At 59.3% G+C, this 24,842-nt stretch overlaps 2 protein-coding genes across 2 annotated transcripts; both read left to right on the forward strand.

Moving 5' to 3' along the window:
• On the forward strand, positions 1–23,399 carry LOC121106932 (E3 ubiquitin-protein ligase RING2-A-like). Its single transcript, XM_040648785.2, is given in 7 exon segments — positions 1–170; positions 6,528–6,674; positions 6,676–6,689; positions 16,549–16,764; positions 18,480–18,836; positions 19,550–19,718; positions 21,976–23,399. Coding segments are annotated over 7 exon segments (1,083 nt in total). The 5' UTR covers positions 1–92; the 3' UTR covers positions 22,078–23,399.
• On the forward strand, positions 22,660–23,735 carry LOC121106935 (collagen alpha-1(I) chain-like). Its single transcript, XM_040648791.1, has 2 exons — positions 22,660–23,374; positions 23,423–23,735. The coding sequence occupies exons 1-2, from the start codon at positions 22,660–22,662 to the stop codon at positions 23,677–23,679; spliced, it is 972 nt and encodes a 323-aa protein (XP_040504725.1). The 3' UTR covers positions 23,680–23,735.
• Positions 23,736–24,842: the final 1,107 nt, after the last annotated feature.

A 24,842-nucleotide genomic window follows, 5' to 3' on the forward strand; every position in this document is an offset into this window, starting at 1 on the left:
GGAAGCGGACGGCGGGCGCCGCCATAGCGGGCAGCAGCGGGGAAGGGGCGGCGCGGAGGGGTCCGGGGGATCCCGGGGGGGTCCCGGCCGCCATGGCCGCCCCCGCCAACGCTCAGAGCGCCAGTAAGACGTGGGAGCTCAGCCTGTATGAGCTGCACCGCACCCCGCAGGTAACGGCGGGCCGGGGGGGGCGGAGCGGGGCCTAAACGGGGCCTGAGGAAGGGCTGTGGAGGCCTCAGTGGGGCCTCGATGGATCTTAAATGGGGCCTCAGTGGGTCCTAAATGGGGCTTCAGTGAGGGGGGGGGTGATATGGGGCCTTAATGGGTCCGGTATGGGGCCTGAGCGGGGGGAGGGGGTTATATCGGAATCTCTGGGGGTTATATGGGGTCTTAGTGGGGCCTCAGGGGGTTTTGTGGGCCTCAGTGGGTCCTCAATGGTTCCTAAATGGGGCTTCAGTGAGGGAGGGTGATATGGGGCCACAGTGGGGGTGATATGGGGCCCTAATGGGTCCTGTATGGGGCCTGAGGGGGGGAGGGGGTTATATGGGATCTCTGGGGGGGTTATATGGGGTCTTCGGGGGTTATATGGGGTCTCATTGGGGCCTCGGGGGTTGTGTAGGCCTCAGTGGGTCCTAAATGGGGCTTCAGTGGGGTGGGGGTGATATGGGGGCCACAGTGGGGGTGATATGGGACCCTAATGGGTCCAATATGGGGCCTGAGGGGGGGGGGAGTAGGTTATATGGGGGGTTATATGGGGTCTCAGTGGGGCCTCGGGGGGTTGTGTAGGCCTCAGTGGGTCCTAAATGGGGCTTCAGTGAGGGGGGGGTGATATGGGGCCACAGTGGGGGTGCTATGGGGCCCTAATGGGTCCAATAAGGGGCCTGAGTGGGGGGAGTGATTTATATGGGGTCTCTGGGGGGGTTATATGGGGTCTTTGGGGGTTATATGGGGTCTTAGTGGGGCCTTGGGTGGTTGTGTAGGCCTCAGTGGGTCCTAACTGGGGCTTCAGTGAGGGGGGGTGATATGGGGCCCTGATGGGTCCTGTATGGGGCCTGAGTGGGGGGAGTGGGTTATATGGGGGCTCTGGGGGGGTTATATGGGGTCTTTGGGGGTCTCAGTGGGGTCTGATTGGGGCCTAGGGGGTTGTGTAAGCCTCAGTGGGGCCTCAATGGTTCCTATATTGGGCTTCAGTGAGGATGAGGTGATATGGGGCCACACTGGGGGTGATATGGGGCCCTAATGGGTCCTGTATGGGGCCGGAGGGGGGGGAGGGGGTTATATGGGGTCTCAGTGGGACCTTGGGGGGTTGTGTAGGCCTCCATGGGTCCTAAATGGGGCTGCAGTGGGGTGGGGGTAATAGGGTCCCATATCATCCCACTGTGGCCCCATAATGGGTCCTGTATGGGGCCTGAGGGGGGGGGGTGGGTTATATGGGGTCTCTGGGGAGGTTATATGGGGTCTTTGGGGGTTATATGGGGTCTCAGTGGGGCCTCGGGTGGTTGTGTAGGCCTCAGTGGGTCCTAAATGGGGCTTCAGTGAGGGGGGGTGATATGGGGCCCTAATGAGTCCAATATGGGGCCTGAGGGGGGGGGAGTGGGTTATATGGGATCTCTGGGGGGGTTATATGGGGTCATATGGGCTCTCAGTGGGGCCTTGGGGGGTTGTGTAGGCCTCTCAGTGGGGCCTCAAAGGGTCCTAAATGGGGCTTCAGTGAGGGGGGTGATATGGGCCCTAATGGGTCCTGTATGGGGCCTGAGTGGGGGGAGTGGGTTATATGGGGTCTCTGGGGGGTTATATGGGGTCTTTTGGGCTTATATGGAGTCTCAGTGGGACCTTGGGGGGTTGTGTAGGCCTCAGTGGGGCCTCAATGGGTCCTAAATGGGGCTTCAGTGAGGAGGAGGTGATATGGGGCAACAGTGGGGGTGATATGGGACCCTAGTGGGTCCTGTATGGGGCCTGAGTGGGGGGAGTGGGTTATATGGGGTCTCTGGGGGGGTTATATGGGGTCTTTGGGGTTATATGGGGTCTTAGTGGGGCCTCGGGGGGTTGTGTAGGCCTCAGTGGGTCCTAAATGGGGCTTCAGTGGGGTGGGGGTGATATAGGGCCACAGTGGGGGTGATATGGGGCCCTAATGGGTATAATATGGGGCCTGAGGGAGGGGGGGGTTATATGGGATCTCTGGGGGGGTTATATGGGGTCTCAGTGGGGCCTCAATGGGGCTTCAGTGAGGGAGGGGTGCTATGGGGCCACAGTGGGGGTGGTTTGGGGCCCTAATAGGTTCTGTATGGGACCTCTGGGGGGGGAGTGATTTATATGGGGTCTCTGGGGGGGTTATATGGGGTCTTTGGGGGTTATATGGGGTCTCATTGGGGCCTCGGGGGGTTGTGTAGGCCTCAGTGGGTCCTAAATGGGGCTTCAGTGAGGGGGGGTGATATGGGGCCCTAATGGGTCCTGTATGGGGCCTGAGTGGGGGGAGTGGGTTATATGGGGTCTCTGGGGGGGTTATATGGGGTCTTTGGGGTTATATGGGGTCTTAGTGGGGCCTCGGGGGGGTTGTGTAGGCCTCAGTGGGTCCTAAATGGGGCTTCAGTGGGGTGGGGGTGATATAGGGCCACAGTGGGGGTGATATGGGGCCCTAATGGGTATAATATGGGGCCTGAGGGAGGGGGGGGGGTTATATGGGATCTCTGGGGGGGTTATATGGGGTCTCAGTGGGGCCTTGGGGGGTTGTGTAGGCCTCAGTGGGGCCTCAATGGGGCTTCAGTGAGGGAGGGGTGCTATGGGGCCACAGTGGGGGTGATTTGGGGCCCTAATAGGTTCTGTATGGGACCTCTGGGGGGGGAGTGATTTATATGGGGTCTCTGGGGGGGTTATATGGGGTCTTTGGGGGTTATATGGGGTCTCATTGGGGCCTCGGGGGGTTGTGTAGGCCTCAGTGGGTCCTAAATGGGGCTTCAGTGAGGGGGGGGTGATATGGGGCCCTAATGGGTCCTGTATGGGGCCTGAGTGGGGGGAGTGGGTTATATGGGGTCTCTGGGGGGGTTATATGGGGTCTTTGGGGTTATATGGGGTCTTAGTGGGGCCTCGGGGGGTTGTGTAGGCCTCAGTGGGTCCTAAATGGGGCTTCAGTGGGGTGGGGGTGATATAGGGCCACAGTGGGGGTGATATGGGGCCCTAATGGGTATAATATGGGGCCTGAGGGAGGGGGGGGGTTATATGGGATCTCTGGGGGGGTTATATGGGGTCTCAGTGGGGCCTTGGGGGGTTGTGTAGGCCTCAGTGGGGCCTCAATGGGGCTTCAGTGAGGGAGGGGTGCTATGGGGCCACAGTGGGGGTGATTTGGGGCCCTAATAGGTTCTGTATGGGACCTCTGGGGGGGGAGTGATTTATATGGGGTCTCTGGGGGGGTTATATGGGGTCTTTGGGGGTTATATGGGGTCTCATTGGGGCCTCGGGGGGTTGTGTAGGCCTCAGTGGGTCCTAAATGGGGCTTCAGTGAGGGGGGGTGATATGGGGCCCTAATGGGTCCTGTATGGGGCCTGAGTGGGGGGAGTGGGTTATATGGGATCTCTTGGGGGGTTATATGGGGTCTTTGGGGGTTATATGGGGTCTCAATGGGACCTTGGGGGGTTGTGTAGGCCTCAGTGGGGCCTCGATGGGTCCTAAATGGGGCTTCAGTGGGGTGGGGGTGATATGGGGCCACAGTGGGGGTGCTATGGGACCCTAATGGGTCCTGTATGGGGCCTGAGGGGGGGGGAGTGGGTTATATGGGGTCTCTGGAGGGGTTAAATGGGGTCTTTGGGGGTTATATGGGGTCCCAGAGGGGTCTCGGGGGGTTGTGTAGGCCTCAGTGGGGCCTCAGTGGGTCCTAAATGGGGCTTCAGTGAGTGGGGGGGTGCTATGGGGCCACAGTGGGGGTGATATGGGGCCCTAATGGGTCATGTATGGGGCCTGAGTGGGGGAGTGGGTTATATGGGATCTCTGGGGGGGTTATATGGGGTTTTTGGGGTTATATGGGGCCTGAGGGGGTTGTGTCGGTCTCAGTGGGTCCTAAATGGGGCTTCAGTGAGGGGGGGGGGGGGGGTGATATGGGGCCACAGTGGGGGTGATTTGGGGCCCTAATGGGTCCAATATGGGGCCTGAGGGGGGGGGGGGTATATGGGGTCTCAGTGGGGCCGGAGGAGGGGTTGTGTGGGGTCTGATGGGGGTTGTATGGGGGTCTCAGTGGGGTCTGAATTGGGGGTGGGGGGGAGGATTATGTGGGGTCTCTATGGGTCCTAAATGGGGTCTTAGTGGGGGTTCTATGGGGCCTGAATGGGATTCTGTGAGGTCTCAGTGGGGTTTATATGGGGTCTGAGTGGGGCCTCCGTGGGATCCTATGGGGCCTCAATGGGGTATGAGTGGGGATTCTATGGGGCCGCAGTGGGGCCTGAGGGACGTCCTCATATTGGGCTAAGGGAGAAGGTCCTGGCAGCTTAAAGGCGACGTTAAACGCCATGGAAGGGGTGCAGAAGGAGAGCACAGGGGGGGGGGGTCTCTGTGTTGGGATAGGGAGTAAGGTCCTGGCAGCTTAAATGTGGCCCTAAATGGCGATTGAATGGCACCAGACCAGATCAGAGAGAGATGTCTTTATATTGTGATGTGAAATGAGGTCCTGGCAGCTTAAATGTGCCCCTAAATGCCAATTGAATGGCACCAGATCAGGTCAGAGGCGGATGTCCATGTACTGAGATGCGGAATAAGGTCCTGGCAGCTTAGAAGTGCCCCTAAATGCCAATTGAGTGGCACCAGACCAGGTCAGAGGGGGATATCTTTATATTGTGATGTGGAATAAGGTCCTGGCAGCTTAGAAGCGCCCCTAAATGCCAACCTGAATGGTATTAGCCTGGGTCAGAGGGGGATGTCCATGTACTGAGATGCAGAATAAGGTCCTGGCAGCTTAAATGTGCCCCTAAATGCCAATTGAATGGCGCCAGATCAGGTCAGAGGGGAATGTTCTTGTATTGAGGTGCAGAATAAGGTCCTGGCAGCTTAAATGTGCCCCTAAATGCCAATTGAATGGCACCAGACCAGGTTGAAGGAGGATGCCATTGTATTGAGGTGTGGAATAAGGTCCTGGCAGCTTAAATGTTCCCCTAAATGCCAATTGAATGGCACCAGACCAGGTCAGAGGGTAATGTCCTTGTATTGAGGTGTGGAATAAGGTCCTGGCAGCTTAAATGTGCCCCTAAATGCTAATTGAGTGGCACCAGACCACGTTGAAGGAGGATGCCCTTGTATTGAGGTGTGGAATAAGGTCCTGGCAGCTTAAATGTGCCCCTAAATGCTAATTGAGTGGCACCAGACCAGATTAGAGCGGGATGTCTTTATATTGAGATGTGAAATAAGGTCCTGGCAGCTTAAAAATGCCCCTAAATGCCAACTGAATGGCATTAGCCTGGGTCAGAGGGGGATGTCCATGTACTGAGATGCAGAATAAGGTCCTGGCAGCTTAAATGTGCCCCTAAATGCCGATTGAATGGCACCAGACCAGGTCAGAGGGCGATGTTCTTGTATTGAGGTGCAGAATAAGGTCCTGGCAGCTTAAATCTACCCCTAAATGGGAATTGAATGGCACCTGACCAGGTCAGAGGGCGATGTTCTTGTATTGAGGTGCAGAATAAGGTCCTGGCAGCTTAAATGTGCCCCTAAATGCCAATTGAATGGCACCAGACCAGGTCAGAGGGGGATGTCCATATACTGAGATGCGGGATAAGGTCCTGGCAGGTTAAATGTGGCCCTAAATGCCAACTGAATGGCACCAGACCAGATCAGAGAGGGATGTCCTTGTAGTGAGATGTGGAATAAGGTCCTGGCAGCTTAGAAGTGTCCCTAAATGCCAACTGAATGGCACCAGAGCAGATCAGAGGGCGATGTCCGTGTACTGAGCTGCAAAATAAGGTCCTGGCACCTTAAATGTTCCCCTAAATGCCAATTGAATGGCACCAGACCAGGTCAGAGGGGGATGTCCATGTACTGAGATGCGGGATAAGGTCCTGGCAGCTTAACTGTGCCCCTAAATGCTAATTGAATGGCATTAGACCAGGTCAGAGGGGGATGTCCTTGTACTGAGATGCGGGATAAGGTCCTGGCAGGTTAAGTGTGCCCCTAAATGCTAATTGAATGGCATTAGACCAGGTCAGAGGGGGATGTCCATGTACTGATATGTGGAATAAGGTCCTGGCAGCTTAAATCTACCCCTAAATGGGAATTGAATGGCACCTGACCAGGTCAGAGGGGGATGTCCATGTACTGATATGTGGAATAAGGTCCTGGCAGCTTAAATGCCCCCATTAATGGCAATTGAATGGCACCAGACTAGGTGAGAGGGGGATGTCCATGTACTGCGATGCAGAATAAGGTCCTGGCAGCTTAAATGTGCCCCTAAATGCCAATTGAATGGCACCAGACCAGGTCAGAGGGCGACGTCCATGTACTGAGTTGCGGAACAAGGTCCTGGCAGCTTAAAAATGCCCCCATGTCCCCAGGAGGCCATCATGGACGGGACGGAGATCGCGGTGTCGCCACGCAGCCTTCACAGCGAGCTGATGTGCCCCATCTGCCTGGACATGCTGAAGAACACCATGACCACCAAGGAGTGCCTGCACCGCTTCTGCTCCGACTGCATCGTCACCCGCGCTGCGCAGCGGGTATGGGGGGCTGGCACTGTGGGGCACAGCCCCATAGAATGCTCTGGGATCCCATACACACCAGAGAGCCCCATAGAATCAGCTGGGATCCCATACACACCGCAGAGCCCCATAGAATCAGCTGGGATCCCATACACAGCATAGAACCCCATAGAATCAGCTGGGATTCCATACACACCACAGAGCCCCATAGAATCAGCTGGGATCCCATACACACCACAGAGTCCCATAGAATCAGCTGGGATCCCATACACACCACAGAGCCCCATACAATCATCTGGGATCCCATTAACACCATAGAGCCCCATAGAATCCCCTGGGATCCCATACACACCATATAGCCCCATAGAATCCCCTGGGATCCCATACACACCATAGAGCCCCATAGAATCTCCTGGGATCCCATTAACACCATAGAGCCCCATAGACACCATAGAGCCCCATAGAATCAGCTGGGATCCCATACACACCACAGAGCCCCATAGAATGCCCTGGGATCCCATACACACCATAGAGCCCCATAGAATGCCCTGGGATCCCATAGGCACCAGAGAGCCCCATACAATGCCCTGGGATCCCATACACACCGCAGAGCCCCATAGAATGCCCTGGGATCCCATACACACCACAGAGCCCCATACAGTGCCCTGGGATCCCATACACACCATAGAGCCCCATAGAATGCCCTGGGATCCCATACACACCATAGAGCCCCATAGAATGGCCTGGGATCCCATACACACCACAGAGCCCCATACAGTGCCCTGGGATCCCATACACACCATAGAGCCCCATACAATGCCCTGGGATCCCATACACAGCATAGAACCCCATAGAATCAGCTGGGATCCCATACACACCACAGAGCCCCATAGAATCAGCTGGGATCCCATACACACCACAGAGCCCCATAGAATCAGCTGGGATCCCATACACACTACAGAGCCCCATAGAATCAGCTGGGATCCCATACACACCACAGAGCCCCATACAATGCCCTGGGATCCCATACACACTGGAAAGCCCCATAGAATGCCCTGGGATCCCATACACACCATAGAGCCCCATAGAATGGCCTGGGATCCCATACACAGCACAGAGCCCCATACAATGCCCTGGGATCCCATACACACCGCAGAGCCCCATAGAATGGCCTGGGATCCCATACACAGCACAGAGCCCCATACAATGCCCTGGGATCCCATACACACCGCAGAGCCCCATAGAATCAGCTGGGATCTCATACACACCACAGAGCCCCATACAATCATCTGGGATCCCATTAACACCATAGAGCCCCATAGAGCCCCATAGAATGCCCTGGGATCCCATACACACCATAGGGCCCCATACAATGCCCTGGGATCCCATACACAGCATAGAACCCCATAGAATCATCTGGGATCCCATACACACCACAGAGCCCCATAGAATCAGCTGGGATCCCATACACACCACAGAGCCCCATACAATGCCCTGGGATCCCATACACACTGGAAAGCCCCATAGAATGCCCTGGGATCCCATACACACCATAGAGCCCCATAGAATGGCCTGGGATCCCATACACAGCACAGAGCCCCATAGAATGCCCTGGGATCCCATACACACCATAGAGCCCCATAGAATGCCCTGGGATCCCATACACACCGCAGAGCCCCATAGAATCAGCTGGGATCTCATACACACCACAGAGCCCCATACAATCATCTGGGATCCCATTAACACCATAGAGCCCCATAGAGCCCCATAGAATGCCCTGGGATCCCATACACACCACAGAGCCCCATACAGTGCCCTGGGATCCCATACACACCATAGAGCCCCATACAATGCCCTGGGATCCCATACACAGCATAGAACCCCATAGAATCAGCTGGGATCCCATACACACCACAGAGCCCCATAGAATCAGCTGGGATCCCATACACACCACAGAGCCCCATAGAATCAGCTGGGATCCCATACACACTACAGAGCCCCATAGAATCAGATGGGATCCCATACACACTGGAAAGCCCCATACAATGCCTTGGGATCCCATACACACCATAGAGCCCCATAGAATGGCCTGGGATCCCATACACAGCACAGAGCCCCATACAATGCCCTGGGATCCATACACACCATAGAGCCCCATAGAATGCCCTGGGATCCCATACACACCGCAGAGCCCCATAGAATCAGCTGGGATCTCATACTCACCACAGAGCCCCATACAATCATCTGGGATCCCATTAACACCATAGAGCCCCATAGAGCCCCATAGAATGCCCTGGGATCCCATACACACCATAGGGCCCCATACAATGCCCTGGGATCCCATACACAGCATAGAACCCCATAGAATCATCTGGGATCCCATACACACCACAGAGCCCCATAGAATCAGCTGGGATCCCATACACACCACAGAGCCCCATAGAATGCCCTGGGATCCCATACACACTGGAAAGCCCCATAGAATGCCCTGGGATCCCATACACACCATAGAGCCCCATAGAATGGCCTGGGATCCCATACACAGCACAGAGCCCCATACAATGCCCTGGGATCCCATACACACCATAGAGCCCCATAGAATGCCCTGGGATCCCATACACACCACAGAGCCCCATAGAATCAGCTGGGATCTCATACACACCACAGAGCCCCATACAATCATCTGGGATCCCATTAACACCATAGAGCCCCATAGAGCCCCATAGAATGCCCTGGGATCCCATACACACCATAGGGCCCCATACAATGCCCTGGGATCCCATACACAGCATAGAACCCCATACAATCATCTGGGATCCCATACACACCACAGAGCCCCATAGAATCAGCTGGGATCTCATACACACCATAGAGCCCCATACAATCAGCTGGGATCCCATACACACCACAGAGCCCCATAGAATCAGCTGGGATCCCATACACACCACAGAGCCCCATAGAATCAGCTGGGATCCCATACACACCGCAGAGCCCCATAGAATCAGCTGGGATCCCATACACACCACAGAGCCCCATGGAATCAGCTGGGATCCCATACACACCACAGAGCCCCATACAATCATCTGGGATCCCATTAACACCATAGAGCCCCATAGAATCTCCTCGGATCCCATACACACCATATAGCCCCATAGAATCCCCTGGGATCCCATACACACCATAGAGCCCCATAGAATCTCCTGGGATCCCATTAACACCATAGAGCCCCATAGACACCATAGAGCCCCATAGAATCAGCTGGGATCCCATACACACCAGAGAGCCCCATAGAATGCCCTGGGATCCCATACACACCATAGAGCCCCATAGAATGCCCTGGGATCCCATAGGCACCAGAGAGCCCCATACAATGCCCTGGGATCCCATACACACCGCAGAGCCCCATAGAATGCCCTGGGATCCCATACACACCACAGAGCCCCATACAGTGCCCTGGGATCCCATACACACCATAGAGCCCCATAGAATGCCCTGGGATCCCATACACACCATAGAGCCCCATAGAATGGCCTGGGATCCCATACACACCACAGAGCCCCATACAGTGCCCTGGGATCCCATACACACCATAGAGCCCCATACAATGCCCTGGGATCCCATACACAGCATAGAACCCCATAGAATCAGCTGGGATCCCATACACACCACAGAGCCCCATAGAATCAGCTGGGATCCCATACACACCACAGAGCCCCATAGAATCAGCTGGGATCCCATACACACTACAGAGCCCCATAGAATCAGCTGGGATCCCATACACACCACAGAGCCCCATACAATGCCCTGGGATCCCATACACACTGGAAAGCCCCATAGAATGCCCTGGGATCCCATACACACCATAGAGCCCCATAGAATGGCCTGGGATCCCATACACAGCACAGAGCCCCATACAATGCCCTGGGATCCCATACACACCGCAGAGCCCCATAGAATCAGCTGGGATCTCATACACACCACAGAGCCCCATACAATCATCTGGGATCCCATTAACACCATAGAGCCCCATAGAGCCCCATAGAATGCCCTGGGATCCCATACACACCATAGGGCCCCATAGAATGCCCTGGGATCCCATACACAGCATAGAACCCCATAGAATCATCTGGGATCCCATACACACCACAGAGCCCCATAGAATCAGCTGGGATCCCATACACACCACAGAGCCCCATACAATGCCCTGGGATCCCATACACACTGGAAAGCCCCATAGAATGCCCTGGGATCCCATACACACCATAGAGCCCCATAGAATGGCCTGGGATCCCATACACAGCACAGAGCCCCATACAATGCCCTGGGATCCCATACACACCATAGAGCCCCATAGAATGCCCTGGGATCCCATACACACCGCAGAGCCCCATAGAATCAGCTGGGATCTCATACACACCACAGAGCCCCATACAATCATCTGGGATCCCATTAACACCATAGAGCCCCATAGAGCCCCATAGAATGCCCTGGGATCCCATACACACCACAGAGCCCCATACAGTGCCCTGGGATCCCATACACACCATAGAGCCCCATACAATGCCCTGGGATCCCATACACAGCATAGAACCCCATAGAATCAGCTGGGATCCCATACACACCACAGAGCCCCATAGAATCAGCTGGGATCCCATACACACCACAGAGCCCCATAGAATCAGCTGGGATCCCATACACACCACAGAGCCCCATAGAATCAGCTGGGATCCCATACACACCACAGAGCCCCATAGAATCAGCTGGGATCCCATACACACCACAGAGCCCCATAGAATCAGCTGGGATCCCATACACACTACAGAGCCCCATAGAATCAGATGGGATCCCATACACACTGGAAAGCCCCATACAATGCCTTGGGCTCCCATACACACCATAGAGCCCCATAGAATGGCCTGGGATCCCATACACAGCACAGAGCCCCATACAATGCCCTGGGATCCCATACACACCATAGAGCCCCATAGAATGCCCTGGGATCCCATACACACCGCAGAGCCCCATAGAATCAGCTGGGATCTCATACTCACCACAGAGCCCCATACAATCATCTGGGATCCCATTAACACCATAGAGCCCCATAGAGCCCCATAGAATGCCCTGGGATCCCATACACACCATAGGGCCCCATACAATGCCCTGGGATCCCATACACAGCATAGAACCCCATAGAATCATCTGGGATCCCATACACACCACAGAGCCCCATAGAATCAGCTGGGATCCCATACACACCACAGAGCCCCATACAATGCCCTGGGATCCCATACACACTGGAAAGCCCCATAGAATGCCCTGGGATCCCATACACACCATAGAGCCCCATAGAATGGCCTGGGATCCCATACACAGCACAGAGCCCCATACAATGCCCTGGGATCCCATACACACCATAGAGCCCCATAGAATGCCCTGGGATCCCATACACACCGCAGAGCCCCATAGAATCAGCTGGGATCTCATACACACCACAGAGCCCCATACAATCATCTGGGATCCCATTAACACCATAGAGCCCCATAGAGCCCCATAGAATGCCCTGGGATCCCATACACACCATAGGGCCCCATACAATGCCCTGGGATCCCATACACAGCATAGAACCCCATACAATCATCTGGGATCCCATACACACCACAGAGCCCCATAGAATCAGCTGGGATCTCATACACACCATAGAGCCCCATACAATCAGCTGGGATCCCATACACACCACAGAGCCCCATAGAATCAGCTGGGATCCCATACACACCACAGAGCCCCATAGAATCAGCTGGGATCCCATACACACCGCAGAGCCCCATAGAATCAGCTGGGATCCCATACACACCACAGAGCCCCATGGAATCAGCTGGGATCCCATACACACCACAGAGCCCCATACAATCATCTGGGATCCCATTAACACCATAGAGCCCCATAGAATCCCCTGGGATCCCATACACACCATATAGCCCCATAGAATCCCCTGGGATCCCATACACACCATAGAGCCCCATAGAATCTCCTGGGATCCCATTAACACCATAGAGCCCCATAGACACCATAGAGCCCCATAGAATCAGCTGGGATCCCATACACACCACAGAGCCCCATAGAATGCCCTGGGATCCCATACACACCATAGAGCCCCATAGAATGCCCTGGGATCCCATAGGCACCAGAGAGCCCCATACAATGCCCTGGGATCCCATACACACCGCAGAGCCCCATAGAATGCCCTGGGATCCCATACACACCACAGAGCCCCATACAGTGCCCTGGGATCCCATACACACCATAGAGCCCCATAGAATGCCCTGGGATCCCATACACACCATAGAGCCCCATAGAATGGCCTGGGATCCCATACACACCACAGAGCCCCATACAGTGGCCCTGGGATCCCATACACACCATAGAGCCCCATACAATGCCCTGGGATCCCATACACAGCATAGAACCCCATAGAATCAGCTGGGATCCCATACACACCACAGAGCCCCATAGAATCAGCTGGGATCCCATACACAGCATAGAACCCCATAGAATCAGCTGGGATCCCATACACACCACAGAGCCCCATAGAATCAGCTGGGATCCCATACACACCACAGAGCCCCATAGAATCAGCTGGGATCCCATACACACTACAGAGCCCCATAGAATCAGCTGGGATCCCATACACACCACAGAGCCCCATACAATGCCCTGGGATCCCATACACACTGGAAAGCCCCATAGAATGCCCTGGGATCCCATACACACCATAGAGCCCCATAGAATGCCCTGGGATCCCATACACACCATAGAGCCCCATACAATGCCCTGGGATCCCATACACAGCATAGAACCCCATACAATCATCTGGGATCCCATACACACCACAGAGCCCCATAGAATCAGCTGGGATCCCATACACACCACAGAGCCCCATACAATCATCTGGGATCCCATACACACCATAGAGCCCCATAGAATGCCCTGGGATCCCATACACACCATAGAGCCCCATAGAATGCCCTTGGATCCCATACGCACCATAGAGCCCCATAGAATGCCCTTGGATCCCATAGACACCACAGAGCCCCATACAATGCCCTGGAATCCCATACACAGCATAGAACCCCATACAATCATCTGGGATCCCATTAACACCATAGAGCCCCATAGACACCATAGAGCCCCATAGAATTAGCTGGGATCCCATACACACCAGAGAGCCCCATAGAATGCCCTGGGATCCCATACACACCATAGAGCCCCATAGAATGCCCTGGGATCCCATACACACCATAGAGCCCCATACAATGCCCTGGGATCCCATACGCACCATAGAGCCCCATAGAATGCCCTGGAATCCCATATACACCATAGAGCCCCATAGAATGCCCTGGGATCCCATACACACCAGACAGCCCCATAGAATGCCCTGGGATCCCATACACACCAGACAGCCCCATAGAAATCCCTGGGATCCCATACACACTGGAAAGCCCCATAGGATCGCCTATGATCCTTTTCAGACACAATAGAATCCTTTAGGATCCCATTATGACCCATAGAGCCCCATAGAATCCTCTAAGATTCCATTATGACCCTATAGAGCTCCATAGAATCTTCTAAGATCCCATTCAGACACCATAGAACGTTCTAGAATCCCATTATGACGCCATAGAGCCCCATAGAGTCTCATAGGATCCCTTGCAGGCCCCATAGAATCCCACAGGATCCCTTTATGACTCCATAGAGCCCCATAGAGTCTCATAGGATCCCATCCAGGCCCCATAGAATCCCCTAGGATCCCATTATGACCCCATAGAGCCCCATAGATTCTCATAGGATCCCATCCAGGCCCCATAGAATCCCCTAGGATCCCATTATGACACCATAGAGCCCCATAGATTCTCATAGGATCCCATCCAGGCCCCATAGAATCCCACCGGATCCCATTATGACCCCATAGAGCCCCATAGAGTCTCATAGGATCCCATCCAGGCCCCATAGAATCCCACCGGATCCCATTATGACACCATAGAGCCCCATAGAGTCTCATAGGATCCCATCCAGGCCCCATAGAATCCCCTAGGATCCCATTATGACACCATAGAGCCCCATAGATTCTCATAGGATCCCATCCAGGCCCCATAGAATCCCACAGGATCCCATTATGACCCCATAGAGCCCCGTGGAGTCTCATAGGCTCCCATCCAGGCCCCATAGAATCCCACAGGATCCCATCCAGGCCCCATAGAATCCCCTAGGATCCCATTATGACACCATAGAGCCCCGTGGAGTCTCATAGGCTCCCATCCAGGCCCCATAGAATCCCACAGGATCCCATTATGACACCATAGAGCCCCATAGAGTCTCATGGGATCCCATTATGACACCACAGAGCCCCATGGAGTCTCATAGGATCCCATCCAGGCCCCATAGAATCCCACAGGATCCCATTATGACCCCATAGAGCCCCGTGGAGTCTCGTAGGCTCCCATCCAGGCCCCATAGAATCCCACAGGATCCCATCTAGGCCCCACCCAGGCCCCACAGGACCCCATCCAGACCCACAGGATCCCATGGAATCCCCCCCCAGGTCCCACAGAATCCCATGTGGGCCCCATAGAATCCCCCTAGAACCCCACAGGATCTCATATAACTCCCCCCATCTCTCTCCCCGCCCCCCCATCTCCCCCCATCTCTCTCCCCCGCCCCCCCATCTCTCTCCCCGCCCCCCATCTCTCTCCCCGCCCCCCCATCTCTCCCCGCCCCCCCATCTCTCCTCCCCCCCCATCTCTCCTCCCCCCCCATCTCTCCTCCCCCCCCATCTCTCCTCCCCCCCCATCTCTCCTCCCCCCCCATCCCCTCTGCCTGTCCCCCCATCTCCCCCCCCATCCCCCCATCCCTGTCTCCCCCCCATCCCCATCTCCCCCCCCATGTCCCCCCCCATCTCCCTCCCCCCGTCCCCCCCCATTCTCCACCCCCCATTCCTCCCCCCACATCTCTTCCCATCTCCCCATCTCTCCTCCCCCCCACCTCCCCCCCCATCTCCTCCCCCATCTCTCCCCCCCTCTCTCCCTGTACCCCCCATCCCCGTCTCCCCCCCATCCCCGTCTCCCCCCCATCCCCGTCTCCCCCCCATCCCCACCTCCCCGCCAACCCCCCTCATCCCCCTGCCATCCCCCCCATCTCCCCCCCGATCTCCCCCCCATCTCTCCTCCCCCCCCATCTCTCCTCCCCCCCCATCTCTCCTCCCCCCATCTCTCCTCCCCCCGTCCCCCCCATCCCATCTCCCCCCCCACCTCCACCTCCCCCCCATCTCCCTCCCCCCGTCCGCCCCCATTCTCCACCCCCCATTCCTCCCCCCACATCTCTTCCCATCTCCCCCTCCTCCCCTCTCCCCCCATCTCTCCTCCCCCCCATCTTCCCCCATTTCCCCCCCCTCCCATCTCCCCCCCCTTCATCTCCCCTTCCATCTCCCCTCCCCCCCCCTCCCCTCTCCCCCATCCCCATCCTCCCCCCATCCCCATCTCTCCCCCCCATCTCTCCCCCCCTCTCCCCGTGCCCCCCATCTCCCCTTCTCCCCTTCCATCTCCCCTCCCCCCCCTCCCCTCTCCCCATCTCTCCTCCCCCCCATCTTCCCCCATCTCCCCCCCCTTCATCTCCCCTCCCATCTCCCCTCCCCCCTCCCCCCCAACTCCCCCCCCCAACTCCCTCCCCCACCCCTCCATCTCTCCCCCCATCTACCCCCCATCTCCCCCACATCTCTCCCCTCCCCCCCTCTCCCCTCCCCCCCCTCCCCATTCCCCCCATCTCCCCTCCCCCCCTCTCCCCTCCCCCCTCCATCTCTCCCCCCCCCATCTCCCCCCCCCAACAGCAACAAGGAGTGCCCGACGTGCCGCAAGAAGTTGGTTTCCAAGCGTTCGCTGCGCCCCGACCCCAACTTCGACGCCCTCATCTCCAAGATCTACCCCAGCCGCGATGAGTACGAGGCGCACCAGGACCGCGTGCTGGCCAAGCTCAGCCGCCTCCACAACCAGCAGGCGCTCAGCAGCAGCATCGAGGAGGGGCTCAAGATGCAGGCCATGCACAGGTGGGGCCCCCGTACACCCCTGCCAGGACCCAAACCCCCCACCTATATACCCCTGCCAGGACGCAAACCCCCATCTATATACCCCTGCCAGGACCCAGGATCCTCCTCCCCCCCCATACACCTCTGTCAGGACTCAGGATCCTCCTCCCAGCCATATAGCCCTGCCGGGACCCAAACACCCACCCATACACCCCTGCCAGGACCCAAACCCTCCCCTATATACTCCTGCCAGGACCCAGGATCCTCCTCCCCCCCATGCACCCCTGCCAGGACCCAGGATCCTCCCCCCCCTCCCGCATACACCCCTGCCAGGACCCAATCCCCCCCCCTATATACCCCTGCCAGGACCCAGTCCCCCTCCCCCCCATCCCACAACCAGCAGGCGCTCAGCAGCAGCATCGAGGAGGGGCTCAAGATGCAGGCCATGCACAGGTGGGGCCCCCGTACACCCCTGCCAGGACCCAAACCCCCACCTATACACCCCTGCCAGGACCCAGGATCCTCCTCCCCCCTCCCCATACAGCCCTGCCAGGACTCAGGATCCTCCTCCCCACCATATAGCCCTGCCAGGACCCAAACCCTCACCTGTACACCCCTGCCAGGACCCAAACCCCCACCTATACACCCCTGCCAGGATCCAGGATCCTCCTTTCCCTCCATGCACCCCTGTCAGGACTCAGGATCCTCCTCCCAGCCATATAGCCCTGCCGGGATCCAAACCCCCATCTATACACACCTGCCAGGACCCAGGATCCTCCTCCCCCCCATACACTCCTGCCAGGACCCAATCCCCCCCCCCATATACCCCTGCCAGGACCCAGTCCCTCTTCCCCCCATCCCACAACCAGCAGGCGCTCAGCAGCAGCATCGAGGAGGGGCTCAAGATGCAGGCCATGCACAGGTGGGGCCCCCAACACCCCTGCCAGGACCCAAACCCCCACCTATACACCCCTGCCAGGACCCAGGATCCTCCTCCCCCCTCCCCATACAGCCCTGCCAGGACTCAGGATCCTCCTCCGCATCATATAGCCCTGCCAGGACCCAAACCCCCATCTATATACCCCTGCCAGGACCCAACCCCCCACCTATACACCCCTGCCAGGACCCAGGATCCTCCTCCCCCCCCATGCACCCCTGTCAGGACTCAGGATCCTCCTCCCAGCCATATAGCCCTGCCGGGATCCAAACCCCCATCTATACACCCCTGCCAGGACCCAGGATCCTCCTCCCCCCCATACACTCCTGCCAGGACCCAATCCCCCCCCCCCATATACCCCTGCCAGGACCCAGTCCCTCTTCCCCCCATCCCACAACCAGCAGGCGCTCAGCAGCAGCATCGAGGAGGGGCTCAAGATGCAGGCCATGCACAGGTGGGGCCCCCAACACCCCTGCCAGGACCCAAACCCCCACCTATACACCCCTGCCAGGACCCAGGATCCTCCTCCCCCCCATGCACCCCTGCCAGGACCCAGGATCCTCCAGCCCGCCCCCCGTCTCCCCCTCATCCAATCACGGCGCAGCGCGTGCACATACGCCCCGCCCACTTCTCACCTCCTCATCCAATCAGGGCACAGCGTGTGCCCACAACCCGCCCACTTCTCACATCCAATCGGGCGCAGCACGTGCGCATACACCCCGCCCACATCTCCTCCCTCATCCAATCAGGGCGCGGCGTGTATGCGTAACCCGCCTCCATCTCCCTGTCACCCAATCAGGGCGCAGCGCGTACGGAAGCTCCACGCCGAGTCGGACAACGCGACGTTCAGCGGCGGCGAAGACAACTGCGACAGCCGCTCCCACCTCAGCACCGCTTCCGCCCCGAGCCACCCCGAGGCCGGGCCCTCCCACCGGAAGCGCTCCCGGGCGTCCGATGACTCCGGACCGGAAGTGGACCCGGAAACGGCCGCCGAGAACGCCGGAAGTGGAGGAGGAGGTGGAGGCGGGGGAGGAGGAGGAGGGGGCGGAGGCCGCGGCACCCCCGAGCCCGGGGCGGACGGAGGCGGAAGTGAGATCGAGCTCGTCTTCCGGCCACACCCACTGCTGGTCGATAAGGGCGAGTACTCACAGACGCGGTAGGTCCTGGCAGGGGTGTAGTGCGATGTGTGAGGGGTTGGGGCCTAGAAGGGGTGTATATGGCGGCCTGGCAGGGGTGTATATGGGGTCCTGGCAGGGGGGATGTGTGTGTGTGTGAGGGGTTGGGTCCTGGAAGGGGTGTATATGGGGTCCTGGAAGGGGTGTATATGGGGTCCTGGCAGGGATGTGTGTGTGTGTGTGAGGGGTTGGGTCCTGGCAGGGGTGTATATGGGGTCCTGGAAGGGGTGTGTGTGTATGTGTGTGTGTGTGTGAGAGGTTGGGTCCTGGCAGGGGTGTGTGTGTATGTGCTTGTGTGTTTGTGTGTGGGGGGTTGGGTCCTGGCAGGGGTGTATGTGGGGTGCTGGCAGGGGTGTAGTGCGTTGTGTGAGGGGTTGGGTCCTGGATGGGGTGTATATGGGGTCCTGGCAGGGATGTGTGTGTGATAGGTTGGGTCCTGGCAGGGGTGTATGTGGATGAAGGGGAGGTGGGAGGGGAGGAGGAGTTGGGTCCTGGCAGGGCTGTATGTGCAGGGAGTATTGGATTCTGGCAGGAGTGTATGTGTAAGGGGTGTTGGGTCCTGGCAGGAGTGTATGTAGGTGGAGGGAGTCAGGTCCTGGCAGGGCTGTATGCACAGTGGGCCATCTATCAGGTCCTGGCAGAGGCATATATGCTCACATCAGGTCCTGGAAGGTCAATATAGTCCCTTTCTCAGGTACGTGAAGACGACGGCCAACGCCACGGTGGACCACCTGTCCAAATACCTGGCGCTGCGCATCGCCCTGGAGGAGACCCCCACGCCGGGACCCGACGCCGCCGGCCTGGAGGACGTCAGCGAGAAGCAGTACACCATTTACATCACCACGGCCGGGGGGGCCTTCACGGTACGGGGTGGGGGGGGCACCCGCCCCATAGGGACCCCTTCCCATAGGGACCCCCCCTGTAGGGAGCCCCGTGTGCCCCCTATGTGGCGTTGTCTCCCTTTTCCCCGTTAGGACCCTATGGGGATCCTATAGCCCTATAGGATCACTGCGCCCCCCCCCCCACAGGGACCCTATGGGGACTCTCCTATCGCTGTCCCACCCACCCCCCAATGGAGACCCTATAAGTATTCCTATATCACTGTTTTTCCCCACACAGACTCTTATGGTACTGTGCTCACTTCTATTGGGACCCTATGGGGACCCCCACGTGGTGCTGACCCCCCCCCAACCCCGTAGGGACCCTTATATGGCCCTGTACTCCTTTTCCCCATTAGGATCTTATAGGGATTCTCCCATTGCTGTCCCCCCCGCTCCTCCATGGGGACCCCATAGGGATTCCTATATCACTTTGCTCCACTGGGACCCTATGAGGACCCCCCCCCACCCCATAGGGACCCCCATGCACCCCCTATATAGCCCTGTACTCCTTTTCCTATTAGGATTCTATGGGGCTTCTCCCATTGCTGTCCCCCCCACCCCCCTATGGGGACCCCATAGGGATTCTTGTATCGCTTTGCTCCACTGGGACCCTATGGGGACTCCCCCGTGATGCTGACCCCCATCCCTCACCCCATAGGGACCCCCATGCACCCCCTATATAACCCTGTACCCCTTTTCCCCATTAGGATCTTACGGGGACCCCCCCACATTCCTCTGTCGTCCCCCCCCCCAACACGTCCTATAGATATTCAATGGGTCGGGGGGGGGACGACACACCCCATGGCCCCCCCCCTTGACCCCCCAACGTCCCATAGACACTCAGAGGGTCTCCGATGCTGGAGCTGGGGGGGGACACACCCCATGGGACCCCCCCTTGACCCCCCCCCATGTCCCATAGATGCTCAGTGAGTCCCTAATGCTGTAAATGGGGGGGGGGACACACCCCATGGAACCCCCCCCAACCCCTCCACATCTCCCCCCCCACCCCCCCAGAGATGCTCAGTGAGTCTCTGATTCCGGACTTTGGGGGGGGGGACACACCCCATAGGGCCCCCCCTGATCCCCCAACGTCCCATAGACACTCGGAGGGTCTCTGATGCTGGAGCTGGGGGGGGACACACCCCATGGGACCCCCCCTGACCCCCCAACGTCCCATAGACACTCAGAGGGTCTCCAATGCTGGAGATGGGGGGGGGACACACCCCATGGGACCCCCCCTTGACCCCCCCCCCATGTCCCATAGATGCTCAGTGAGTCCCTAATGCTGTAAATGGGGGGGGGGGACAACCCATAGGGACCCCCCCCAACCCCCCAACGTCCCATAGACACTCAGAGGGTCTCCGATGCTGGAGCTGGGGGGGGACACACCCCATGGGACCCCCCCCCCCATGTCCCATAGATGCTCAGTGAGTCCCTAACATTGTAAATGGGTGGGGGGACACACCCCATAGGGACCCCCCCAACCCCCCAACGTCCCATAGACACTCAGAGGGTCTCCGATGCTGGAGCTGGGGGGGGACACACCCCATGGGACCCCCCCTTAACCCTCCCATGTCCCATAGGCGCTCAGTGAGTCCCTAACATTGTAAATGGGGGGGGGACACAACCCATAGGGACCCCCCACAACCCCCCAGCGTCCCATAGACACTCAGAGGGTCTCCGATGCTGGAGCTGGGGGGGGACACACCCCATGGGACCCCCCCCCATGTCCCATAGATGCTCAGTGAGTCCCTAACATTGTAAATGGGGGGGGGACACAACCCATAGGGACCCCCCACAACCCCCCAGCGTCCCATAGACACTCAGAGGGTCTCCGATGCTGGAGCTGGGGGGGGACACACCCCATGGGACCCCCCCTGACCCCCCCCCCCCCCCAATGTCCCATAGACGCTCAGTGAGTCCCTAACATTGTAAATGGGGGGGGGACACAACCCATAGGGACCCCCCCTGACCCCCCAGCGTCCCATAGACACTCAAAGGGTCTCCAATGCTGGAGCTGGGGGGGGCACACACCCTATGGGACCCCCCCTTAACCCCCCCATGTCCCATAGGCGCTCAGTGAGTCCCTAACATTGTAAATGGGGGGGGGACACACACCCCATAGGGACCCCCTCTGACCCCCCAACGTCCCATAGACACTCAGAGGGTCTCTGATGCTGGATCTGGGGGGGACACACCCCATGGGACCCCCCCTGACCCCCCCATTTCCCCCCCCCAGACGCTGAACGGGTCCCTGACGCTGGAGTTGGTCAATGAGAAGTACTGGAAGGTCAGCAAACCCCTGGAGCTGTACTACGCCCCCACCAAGGAGCAGAAATAGGGGGGGGGGGACCCCCACTGCCCCCCCCCCCCCAACCCCCACGAAGGACGACGGGACCCCCCCAGAGGGCAGTGAGACCCCCCCAGAGGGACAATGGGATCCTCGCTGTGATTGATGGGGACGTTGGGAGCCCCCTTTTAACGGGGACCCCCATTGCGATGGGGACGTTGGGGACATTGGGGACCCCCCCCCCCCCACCACCCTGATGGGGACTTTGGGGACCCCCAGGGGGACATCGGGACGTTGGGGACCCCCACCCTGATGGAGACGTGGGGACCCAAAGAGGGGCATGGGGTCACGGGGACCCCCAGGGGGGCGTGGGGGTGTTGGGGACCCCTGTTTCAATGGGGACCCCCATTATGATGGGCACACGGGGAGGTGGGGGACCCCCAGGGGGACGTGGGGATGTTGGGGACCCCCACCCTGATGGGGACATTGGGGACCCCCATTCCAATGGGGACCCCCAGGGGGACATTGGGACCCCCACTCTGATTGGGACATTGGGGACCCCCATTATGATGGGCACACGGGGAGGTGGGGGACCCCCAGGGGGACGTGGGAACGTTGGGGACCCCCATTTCAATGGGGACCCCGAGGGGGACGTTGGGGACCCCCACTCCAATGGGGACCCCCACCCTGATGGGGACACGGGGACCCCAAAGCGGGACGTGGGGACATTGGGGACCCCCAGGGGGACATTGGGACCTTCCCCCCAATGGGGACATGGGGACCCCAAGAGGGACGTGGGGATGTTGGGGACCCCCCCAATGGGGACACGGGGACCCCAAGAGAGACGTGGGGACGTTGGGGACCCCCCCATTTCAATGGGAACCCCCCCCAATGGGGACACGGGGACCCCAAGAGGGATGTGGGGACATTGGGGACCCCAGGGGGACATTGGGACCTCCCCCCCAATGGGGACATGAGGGCCCAAAGAGGGATGTGGGGATGTTGGGGACCCCCACTCCAATGGGGGCCCCCAGGGGGACATTGGGACCCCCCCAATGGGGACATGGGGACCCCCTTTCCAATGGGGACCCCCAGGAGGACGTTGGGGACCCCCACTCCAATGGGGACCCCCACCCTGATGGGGACACGGGGACCCCAAGAAGGACGTGGGGACATTGGGGACCCCCCCATTTCAATGGGGACCCCCCCCAATGGGGACACGGGGACCCCAAGAGAGACGTGGGGACGTTGGGGACCCCCCCATTTCAATGGGGACCCCCCCCAATGGGGACACGGGGACCCCAAGAGGGACATGGGGACGTTGGGGACCCCCCCATTTCAATGGGGACCCCCAGGGGGACGTTGGGGACCCCCAGGGGGACATTGGGACCCCCCCCCCCCCCCAATGGGGACATGGGGACCCCAAGAGGGACATGGGGACGTTGGGGACCCCCATTCCTATGGGGACCCCCAGGGGGACGTTGGGGACCCCCAGGGGGACATGGGGACATTGGGGACCCCCATTCCAATGGGGACCCCCAGGGGGACATTGGGACCCCCCCCAATGGAAACGTGGGGACGTTGGGGACCCCCCCCATTCCAATGGGGACCCCAGGAGGACATTGGGGGGATGGGGGGGGGACAAAGAGGTGACCGTCGCCGTTGTATGGGGACAGGAGTGGGGGGGGGGGGGGAGGGGGGGCAGCGTGGGGGGGGTATCGTTGTCCCCATGGGGGGGTCCCCTTCTGAGCCCCTCCCCATTTCCCACCCCTTAAGGACCATTTGGGGGGGGGGAATTGGGGGGGGGGAATTGGGGGTCCCCTGGGGGTCTGAAGGGGGGGAGGGGGGGGTTGGGGGTCCGGGGTTTGGGGGGGGGGCAGCAATAAAGTGGCACTCGGAGGGGGTTCTCACATCTGTTCTTTATGGGGGGGGGGGAATGGGACCAAAGGTGGGGACGTTGGGAGGGGGGGGGGGGGGATGCAAAGGGACCCCTGGGGGGTCCGGGAGGGGGGGGACACACATGGGGGGGCAGAAAGGCACTGGGGGGGGGCACAAAAGGAGCGTTGGGGGGGGGCAATGAGGGGGGGGGACACAAAGGGAAATGGGGGGGGGGTGGGGAAGCAAAGGGATGGAGATGGGGGACATTGGGGGTGGATGGGGGGGGGCACAAAGGGACCCCGCGGGGGGGCACATGGGGGGGGCAGAGGGACCTGGAAAAGTGTGGGGGGGGGGGACATGGGGGGGCAGAAAGGGACTGGGGGGGACATGGGGCATTGGGGGTGGATGGGGGGGGCACAAAGGGACCCCGGGGGGGACACATGGGAGGGCAGAGGGATCTGGAGGGGGGGGGTCGGGGGGGACATGGGGGGGCAGAAAGGGACGGGGGGGGGGGGCACATGGGGGGGCAGAATGGGACCGGGGGGGGGCACATGGGTGGGGGCAGAAAGGGATTGGGTGGGGGGGGATATGGGTCATTGGGGGGTGGATGGGGGGGGGCAAAAGGGATCTGGAGGGGGGGGTGGGAGGGGGGACATGGGGGGGGGGGGCAGAAAGGGACGGGGGGGGGTATGGGACATTGGGGGTCGATGGGGGGGGCACAAAGGGACCCCGGGGGGGGCACGTGGGGGGGCAAAGGGACCTGGAGTGGGGGGGGGGGGGGGCGGGACGACATGGGGGGGGTAAAAAGGGGACTGGGGTGGCACATGGGGGGGGCAGAAAGGGATTGGGGGGGGGGGGGATATGGGTCATTGGGGGTGGATGGGGGGGCAAAGGGATCTGGAGGGGGGGGGGGGGGGGGGGGGGGGGGGGGGGGGGGG

The sequence above is a fragment of the Gallus gallus genome, chromosome 16, assembly GCF_016699485.2.
Source record: "Gallus gallus isolate bGalGal1 chromosome 16, bGalGal1.mat.broiler.GRCg7b, whole genome shotgun sequence".
Taxonomy (NCBI): Eukaryota; Metazoa; Chordata; class Aves; order Galliformes; family Phasianidae; genus Gallus; species Gallus gallus.